Below are 9,391 nucleotides of genomic sequence, written 5' to 3'. Positions count from 1 at the left end.
CACAGCCTCTTCCCGCCTTCCCGTGCGCACCCGGCCTGCAAGGACAGAACCCCAAGGGCTGCCCGCGGCTCCCCAGGGCTGGCACCGAGGCCACCCTAGCTCGCTCCTTTGGCTCAGCAACGGACGGTTCCCGGTCTCCTTGCCGGCACTAATTCCCCCAGCAGCTCCCACCACAATGCCCGGCTCGGGCGCTCACGGGCGCAGATGCAACAGCATGCGTGGGCCCCTGGGATGAGCGGCACACCTGAGCAGGGCTGTGAGCTCGAACGGCGCCCTCGGGGCTCGGGGGGACCTTCCTGGAGCTTCCGGACAAACGCCGCCCCCTTCCCGGGGCTCCCAGCAGGAGAGCGTGGGCACCAGGTCGGCCCTGCAGGACGGCACGGGGCAGGAGTGGGTCTGCAGACCAGCTGCTGGGCCCCGCCCCTCCTGAAGTCCTCTCCCTTTTGTCCCAGGGGTCAATCACTGTCCTTTAAGACAGTCTGATGGGGGCCCTGTGTGTTGTGGTTTTCAAAGGTCCTTAACTTGGGGCCAGTGCGCTGGTCCGAGTCCCGGCTGCCCCACTGCTGATCCAGTCCCCTGCTAACGCAACTGGGAGGGCAGAGGAGAATGGCCAGAGTGCCTGGTGGAGTTCCAGACTCCCGGTTCTGGCCTGGCCTGGCCCAGTCCTGGCCATTGCAGCCATCGGGGGAGTGAACCAACAGAGGGAAGATTCTCTCTGTTTCTCCCTCTCGGTCACTCCGCCCTTCAGATAAGAGAATCCTGAAACCTACATCAATAAGTAACAGCTCCCGATCTGCGCCGGCTCAGGGCAGCCCCCACAGGGTAACTGCTCAGTCCCGGGGGGTATTTGTTTAAGACTGATTTATTTATTTGAAAGTCAGCGTTACAGTGAGAGAGGGAGAGACAGAGGAGAGAGAGAGGTCTTCCTGGTTCACTCCCCCAAATGGCCGCAACGACCAGGGCTGGCCAGGCTGAAGCCAGGAGCTCCATCCGGGTCTCCCATGTGGGTGCAGGGCCCCAGCACTTGGGCCGTCCTCACTGCTCTCCCAGGCGCATTAGCAGGGAGCTGGAGCGGAAGTGGAGCAGCCGGGACTCAAACCAGCACCCACATGGGATGACGGCGCTCAGGATGCCGGCTTTACCCACTACCCCACAGCACCGGCCCCGCAGTCCCAGAGCCTTCACTGGCCCTGCTTAGCTGGGCACTCCATGGGGAGACTTGTGTCTGGTCCACAGCGCCTGGCACGGAACCAGCTCACACGTGTGTGGAACCGCTCTACCTCAAGGGAACCGACGCTGCTAGCCAGGTCCCTCCATGTCATGGAGCACACGTGTGACCAACCTGGCACTCCGTGTCACGGAGCCCACGTGTGACCAGACTTAGAAAAGCTGCCTGACCACGGCCATCGCCCCAGGCCTGAGACGGGGCTGAGGCCCGGGGACAGGCTCAGGCCAGCCTCCCGGGTGCTCACCGTGTTGGCTCGCTGCAGGGCGTCAGCCAAGCCCCGGGAGGTGGTGGTCTGCAGGGGTGGGCGCCGAGGACTGTGCTAACATCTTGAGAAGCCAGCGCCTTCCTGGGGTGTAGGCGCCCCCACCACCTCTCGTTAGCTGGACGGCTCTGGGCTCACAGGGAGGGAGGGTCTCCCATCACTCCCTGGGGCTTCCCTAACAAACCGTCACACACCACGCAGCTGTCACACAAGGGGCTCCTGGAGGCTGAAGTGGAACAGGGGTCCCCACAGGCTCTGCCCTCCCCAGCTCCTGGAGGTGCCCGGGCACCCCAGTCCCTGCCTCTGTCACACGGCCTCCTCCTGGGCCACCACAGCTACACCTCACCTCACGTCTTCCTCACACGTGCCAAACCCCAGCTTCTGATACGGCCTCGGCCTCAGCCACGGCCACGCCACGGCCACCAGAGATCAGACCCCACAGTGGAATCCGTGAGGCGCCCGCCCGGGCTCTCACGTCCAGGCCCAGGCCCACGAGCAGTGCCCACTCCAAGATTTACCGGACACAGGGATTCCATGGGAACCAGGAGCCGTCTGGCCACGCCGCCAGGCAGGAACCCCGAGGCGAGCCAAGGCCCGGCTGGCCTGGGACGGCACGTGGGGGAGACATGGCCACCATGGTGTCACTGGGCTGCAAGAGACTGGCCGGGCCCTCGAAGCCAGCCGCGGAGTCTCAGCCGTGAAGAAAGTTCCGGCACAGGTCTGAAGCAAGGAGCGACCCTTCTGGACACAGACCCCAAGCCCCAGCTGGGCCCCGTCGCCCGCGGCAGCTGCTCCCCCACCGCAGGAGGCCTGTGTCCCGGGCAGCACCCAGCACCCTGCCCGGCTGCCCTCAGGGAGCCACACCCCCCTCCGTGTTAAGGACTGGGACGAACTCGCTTGTTAAGGACACTGCTGTCTCCAAACCGTGTCCGTGTGTCCCAGCAGGTGGACACGGCCTTGCTGCAGGACAGCAACTGCCCCGGGTGGGGGGAGGGGGACTCCAAGGCAGGCTTTGGTGGAGGGTTAGCCTCAGCTGTGCCCACCTGCTCACGTCCTGGGTCAACAGCCAAGGTCCAGCACAGCCAGGGCGGCTGCCTCAGGCCGCGGCGTCCGCGTCCCTGCGCCACCCATGCACGGATGCCGCACATCTCAGAACGCGACGCAGTTGGACACACGCCTTTAAGGAGGTGACTGACGGGGCCGGCGCTGCGGCACAGCAGGTTAAGCCCCCGCCTGCGGCACCAGCGTCCCGTACAAGTGCTGGTTCGAGTCCCGGCTGCTCCTCTTCCAATCCAGCTCCCCGCTAATGCACCTGGGAAAACAGCGGGAGATGGCCTGAGTGCGTGGATCCCTGCGCCCACGTGGGAGACCCGGATGGAGCTTCAGCCTGGCGCAGCCCCAGCTCTTGCAGCCGTTTGGGAGTGAACCAGGGACATCCCTCCCTCTCCCGCTCTGCCTTCCAATCAATGTCTTTGTTTCAAAAAAACAAGTCCCAGACAGTTTTTGCTTTAAAATATTCTATTTTTTCTCCAATTACAAAGCTAACACATCGTCAACACAGGTAATTCAGACAACAAAGATTAACCACTCTGTCATCCTGGCCGGGAGGAGCCGGTGCCGAGGGAAGACGAGCGGTGAGGAGCACTCACCGGCCACCGCCGGTCACAGTCGGGAGGACGGAGCCCGAGCCTCGTCCTCCAAATGCCACGCCGCGCCCGTTCCCGGCGCTCCTGGCGCGCCCGGCTCTCCCGCTGCAGACGCGCGTGGTGGTTGAGAGCCGCAGCCGGCTCCTCGCCGCCTTCAGCACCGGGTGGGCAGAGCTGGCCCGCGGGGCCCGTGGGAGGACGGGGCTCACACGCGACAGCTCCTCTGCCCGCCGCACCTCCCTGCGGGATGCGGTCACACCAGCGAGCTCCCCCAGGAGAAGAAACGCACAACCTGAACCCAGGGCCCCACGAGCAGGGCGCGCCGGCTCAGCCGCCCAGCTTCAAAGTGCTTCACCACCTCACCGCCCCCAACACCACGAAGCTCCCCCCGCACGGGGAGCCAGCCGGGGCCCACGCAGGCTCCGCTGGCCTCGCTCAGCCACGCGCACCGGGAAGCTCCAGGGCCAAGTGCCGCGTGGGGCGCACGGCCCAGCAAACACCCAGTGCTTCCGCACCCGAGGACACCCCGGTCTCGGCGGCCAGCGCTCGGCGGCCGGCGCTGCCTGCGTGCAGAGGCGACCTCGGGGAGGCCTCGGGGGACGGAGGCCCTTTCACGGCCACACGGGAGCGCTCCCTGCGGAACAATGAATGCCCAGCATTGTCTTGCCTTGGATCACGTGTTGAAGCACTCGGCATGTGAACATCTGTTCCCTGATGTCCCGCCTTTGTGGGTCTGTCACCCTCAAAATGAAAGTCCGGAACCCTCCCCAGGAACTTTAAAGTCCGGCTGGACGCTGAGCAGTGAACAGAGCTGGAGACAAAGGGAGAGGCGGAGGCTGAGACGCCGCGTTCGCCCTCGAATCCCGCCACTCGCGCCCGGCCGCCACCTGCTCGCTCTCCCTCCGCCGCCCGCTGGCCGGGCCCCAGGGAGGAGCTGCAGGGACAAACCTGCCGGAACTTGCCCCGGATCCTGTCCAGGTCCTCCTGGAGCCTCTCGTAGGCGGGGTCGTCGTAGGGGAACTGCTGCAGCAGGCCGATCAGCGACTCCAGGACTCTCCGCTTCCTGCCGCGAGGCACAGAACCACGTCGGTCCACCATGCCGGCCGCCTGCCCGACGCCCACAGGCGCTCCGACGCTGCGGGACACCCACAGACCCGGCAACGTGTCTCCCCCCTGCAGCAACTGTGGCCATAGCACCGTACGGGCCACGGCACTGCCCGGGCCACAGCTCAGCGGCTGTCCGGGGCACGGGGGCAGGGTGGCCGGGGCACACGCAGGTCCCTCTGCCTCTGGGACCTGTGGCTAACAGTAAGTCGCCCCCTGCACCCTGACGCCGTCACCACCGGGATGGGGAGCGCGGCGGCAGCCTCGCGGGGGACCCGAGGACAAATCCACCTCCGTGACACCTGCTCTGTCCCCAGGTGTGCCGTGAACGCCCCCTCCCCCCAGCTTCCACGGGCACTGGAGACCGGGGCCCTGAGGAGCAGCCCCCAGCCCTTGCTGGGCCACCCGCGTGGCAGTGTCAGGAGGAGCTGAGCCCCAGGACGGACCAACAGCAACACAGCGACAGGTCTCACGGGCTCGAGCTAACGGCTGCCACGGCCGACCAGCTACAGAGCTACCGTGGGGCCGGCGCTGTGGCCTAGTGGGTGAAGCCGCAGCCTGCGACACTGGCATCTCAGATGGGTACCAGTTCAAGGCCCGGCTGCTCCACTTCCCATCCAGTGCCTGCTAATGGCCTGGGAAAGCACAGGAAGACGCCCCAAGTGTCTGGAGACCCGGAAGAAGCTCCTGGCTCCTGGCCTCGGCCCAGCCCGGCCCTGTCTGGTGCGGCCATCTGGGGAGGGAACCTGCGGACGGAAGCTCTGTCTCTCTGCCCCCTGGGCTCTGCTCCGTGGCAGAGGGAAGGGCTGCGCCCACCGACTAGGCCAGGCCGCCGCCTCCCCTGGCCAGCTCACAGCGCGCGACAACACGGAAGGTGTTTTCCTGTCACTTGGAAAAACTAAAAGGAGACCCCTGTCCGCACCGCGCCCCTTAAAGATCAACCTGCTGATTTCTGAAAGGCAGCGAGAGCGAGAGAGCGAGCGAGCGAGAGAGAGAGAGAGGTCTTCCAGCTGCTGGTTCACTCCCCCCAAATGGCTGCGACAGCCAAGCCTGGGCCAGACACCAGCAGAGCCCGGCGCTCCACCCAGGTCTCCCACGCGGGGCCTGAGCCGTCGTCCTGCTGATTCCCTGCGCGGCAGCGGGACGCGGCGCCAGGACACCACAGAAAGACCGCATTGACCCACAGGCCACACCGTGCCGGAAGGCCTCAGGAAACAGAGCCCTGGCACTGCTGGCTGGGTGGGCGCAGCACAGTGGGCCCACGGGGCTCTCCTGAGCAGCCCCCACGCACCCGGTGACCCGGGAGCCCCGCCAGGGTGAGGGCTGGCAGCCTCCTGGCTGTGGGAACTCTTACACACATGCACACGTACACGCCCTCACGTGTGCACACACACACGCAGCACCCCGCCCCGGCCAGACTTGCCGCTGGGACAGCGGGGACAGCAGGCAGGGCCCTCCTCCTCCTGTGGACGGAGCCCAGAGCCCAGCTTGGCGCGGACTGCCACCCAGTGGCAGCAGGGCTGCACACAGCCGCCCACACGGCCCAGCCCCGCCCTGCACTCCCAGCCCTGGGGGAGTCCCCCAGGGTGAACCTGGGCCAGGACCCCCTCTCCCCAGCGGCAAGCCCCTCGCGCTGACCGTGAACACGGGCCGGCCCACCCCAGAAACTCAGGATGTGTCCACCAAGAGGTCGGTCACACGGACGGGTCACATGGACGGGACGTCGCCTTTCCTGCCTCCTGGTGCCCCTGCCGGCCAGGCCAGGCCACAGCGGGCAAGGAGGAAGTGCAGCCCAGAGCCGGGGACCACGGGAGGCAGCTTCCGAAGGCTGTGACGCCGCCCACGCGGCCACCCAGCACGTCCCAGAACCGCGCCCGGTGCGCTGCCTCGCTGCCAGGCTCGGCGGGCGGCGTGGGCGGGCGTTTGGCCTGCAGCAGAGGGCCTGGTCCGATCCCGCCGCCAGCCCCCGACCGCAGAGCTGTGCTAACGCGGCTCCCGGGGCAGCAGGGACGGCTCGCGCAGCTGGGTTCCTGTGGACAAGTCGGGAACAAATGGACGGGGCTCTCTCCACCTCTCTAAACTGACAGATCTAGAGGCGGGGCCAGCTTTGTGGCGCAGCATCCCACATGGGCGCCGGTTCAAGTCCCGGCTGCTCCTCTTCCCATCCAGCTCCCTGCTGTGGCCTAGGAAAGCAGTGGAAGACGGCCCGGGTGCTTGGGCCCTGCACCCACGTGGGAGACCTGGAGGAAGCTCCCGGCTCCTGGTGTCGGCCTGGCCCAGTCCTGGCCGTTGCGGCCACTTGGGGAGTGAACCAGCCAACGGAAGACTCTGTCTTTCCCTCTCTCTATCACTCTGTCTCTCAAATAAAATGAATATATCGAAAGAAAGAAAGAAGAAGGAAGGAAGGAGGGAAGGAAGGAGGGAAGGAAGGAAGGATTTAAAATAAATAAGTAAACAAAACCTAGCGGTGCGGGAGCCCCATTTCCGAGTGCCCACCACCCGGCGGCGGCAGTGGACGTCGGGGCGGGCCCACGAGAAGGCGGCACCCAGGAGCCACCTGGTATCGGTGCCGGCAAGGAGCAGATGGGCAGCACGGGGCCCCCGCGGCCACCGGCGCCCACCTCGCACACGCCCGACGCGCAGGCCTGGCCGCCCTCGGGCGGACACACAGCGGCTGCCAGGCCGCGCCCTCACCTGTCCTCGGCCGCACAGCCCCGCAGCAGGTGCCTCCACGCCAGGGCGAAGCCTCGATAGCAGCCGATCTGTGGAGCGGACAGCTGTGAGCGGGGCGGGGCCGGGAGCCGCGGTCAGCGGGGCGGGGCCGGGAGCCGCGGTCAGCAGGCCGACACCAGCGCAGCCCCAGCCCCAAGGCCCTGGCGTGTCCGGCCGCCCCCGCGGGTGGCCCACGGCCGAGCACCCAGGGCGGCTTCTCCCGAGTTCCGGACGATACTGGGCGCAACCGCCTGCTCCGTGGGGGCCAGCGTGGGCCGCGGAGGGCTCCTCTCCACCGACGCAGGCGCCCGTCTCTGGGCGGGAGCTCGGGACACCACTCGGGACACCGCACCCACGCTGCAAGCGGCTCCCTGCGGGTGCGACCCGGGCGGGGGCGCCGATGAGGGCCCCACCCGCGCGGGAGACCCGGATGCAGCCACCCGACGGAAGACCCGGATGGAGCCACCTGCACGGGAGACCCGGATGGAGCCACCCGACAGGAGACCCGGGAGGGGCCACCCGCGCGGGAGACCCGGATGGAGCCACCCGACGGGAGACCCGGATGGAGCCACCTGCACGGGAGACCCGGATGGAGCCACCTGCACGGGAGACCCGGGAGGAGCCACCCGACAGGAGACCCGGATGGAGCCACCCGCGTGGGAGACCCGGATGGAGCCACCTGCACGGGAGACCCGGATGGAGCCACCCGACAGGAGACCCGGGAGGGGCCACCCGCGCGGGAGACCCGGATGGAGCCACCTGCACGGGAGACCCGGATGCAGCCACCCGCGTGGGAGACCCGGAAGGAGCCACCCGACGGGAGACCCGGATGGAGACACCGACGGGAGACCGGGCGGCGCTCCAGGCCCGCGGCTCCAGCTGCTGCAGGCACGTGGGGAAGCTCCGTCGCCCCGCCTTTCAAGCCGAGGCCGTGGGCGCCCCCGAAACCCACGCGGCGGGGCAGAGGGAGGGGACGGCCCACGCTCACCTCGGCGCCGATCCTGGCTCCCTGCGCCGCGCCGTGGCGCCTGCCCTCGCGCACGCCCAGGCTGCTGCCGTCCTCGAAGCCTTCCCGGTAGCCCTGCCCGTGAAACCTGCGCGGAGAAGCCGGTCGGTCCCCCGAGCCCGAGGGGCAGGGCCACGCCCACGCGCAACGCCCCAGCGCCCACGGCCGCGGTGAGGGGTGGGCGACGTGGCCGAGCACCGAAACGCAGGGCGGCCCGGGGGCGCGCACCACCTCCGCCCGCGCCAAACGCACGCACGGGGACCCGGCGCCGCCCCCACCTGCGCCCCGCGCCCCCGGAGCCCCGGGGCGGCTGTGCCTGCTCAGCCGTGAAACAGGGCGAGGGCGAGCCGGCGCGCCGGACAAATGCCGGCGACAGGTGGTCCCGCGACCCCCCGCCCGCCTGTCAGCAAAGACATCCGCGGGCGGCCCCCAGCTCCGCCCGCCCCCGCCCCGGCGCCCCCCGGGGACCCCCGCGAGGAGACGGGGGCCGGCGGCGTCTGGCCCGGGTGTCTGCGGCCCCCAGATGGCCACGGCCCGTCCCCGCAGAGAGAGGGGCGAGCAGATGCCGGGGGCCGCCCCCGAGCGGGGAGGCGGGCCGGCAGCCGGCCCCGCACGCACCTCTCATCCGCCATCACAATGGCATCGAACACGTCCTCGCTCCCGGCCATGGCGCCGACCGGGCCGCCCCCGCCCGCCGCCGGCCGGCCCCGGGGACCGCGGACACGAACGCGCGCGCCGCTCCCGCGGAGGCAGCGAGCCCACTTCCGGCAGCGGCCGCGCGGGGCAGGCTGGGTAAGGACGGCGCGCGGGAAGGGCCAGATGGCGCGCGCGCGTGCGCAGTGGGCCTGCGCCGCCCGCTCCGGTCCGCGGCGTCCCGCCCGCTCGGTCGCGCGCGGCGGCGGTGGCTGCGGCGGCTCCCGTGTGGGATTTCTTTTTTTTAAACCCAAGCAGATGAAACCGAGTCGCCAAAAAGTGGCCCGGGAAGGAGGAGACAGGAAAGGCGGCCCGAGCGCCTACTCCTCAGGGCGCTCCGCCTGCGGCCTGTGGGGCGGGGGGCTCCGAGACCCTCCCCTCCGGCGGCGAGACGGCCGGGCCGAGCCCGGAGCTCCGTGCGGGTCTCCCACGCAGGTGCACGGCCCGGGGACGGGGGTCTCCCCAGGTCTGAGCCGCTGCGCCCACTCAGCCACGCCCTCCCCGGTCGCCCTGGGGCTGCGGTCACCTCGGGGGACCTTGGCCTGTTCGAAGTGTGGAGCGAGCCTGCCTCTGCCCCCCGGGAAAAGCCAGGCCAGGCCCCAAGGAGCAGAGTCCCCCCCGCTGACCTCTCGGCAGGACCTGTCCGAGCCGGACCCGCGGGCGGCCCTGCGCCCAGAAGAAGTGCGTTCTCCAGCCGGCTCCTCGGGCGCTCGGGAGGCCCCCGGGCGGGCGGGCGGGCG

General features: G+C 69.2%; 1 protein-coding gene across 4 annotated transcripts; it reads right to left on the bottom strand.

The window, feature by feature from the left end:
* Positions 1–2,990: 2,990 nt before the first annotated feature.
* LTO1 (LTO1 maturation factor of ABCE1) lies at positions 2,991–8,742 on the bottom strand. Of its 4 annotated transcripts, none has more exons than XR_011384354.2 (6): positions 8,577–8,742; positions 7,941–8,046; positions 6,935–7,002; positions 4,085–4,271; positions 3,804–3,947; positions 2,991–3,376 (listed from the first exon to the last, which is right to left on the bottom strand). XR_011384354.2 is itself a non-coding variant. In XM_070063776.2 (5 exons), exons 1-5 carry the CDS (start codon positions 8,624–8,626, stop codon positions 3,879–3,881), a joined length of 480 nt encoding a protein of 159 aa, XP_069919877.1. In that variant the 5' UTR covers positions 8,627–8,742; the 3' UTR covers positions 2,991–3,878. The 4 variants fall into 4 exon arrangements, 2 of the variants coding, with proteins under 2 accessions (XP_069919877.1, XP_069919874.1); XR_011384366.2 differs by having other exon boundaries at positions 4,085–4,199; positions 8,577–8,738; XM_070063776.2 differs by having other exon boundaries at positions 2,991–3,947.
* Positions 8,743–9,391: the final 649 nt, after the last annotated feature.

Source organism: Oryctolagus cuniculus, chromosome 1 (assembly GCF_051225735.1).
Source record: "Oryctolagus cuniculus isolate XC-2025 breed Fujian yellow rabbit chromosome 1, ASM5122573v1, whole genome shotgun sequence".
In the NCBI taxonomy this organism is placed as follows: Eukaryota; Metazoa; Chordata; class Mammalia; order Lagomorpha; family Leporidae; genus Oryctolagus; species Oryctolagus cuniculus.
This window is presented reverse-complemented; position numbering and strand designations above follow the sequence as displayed.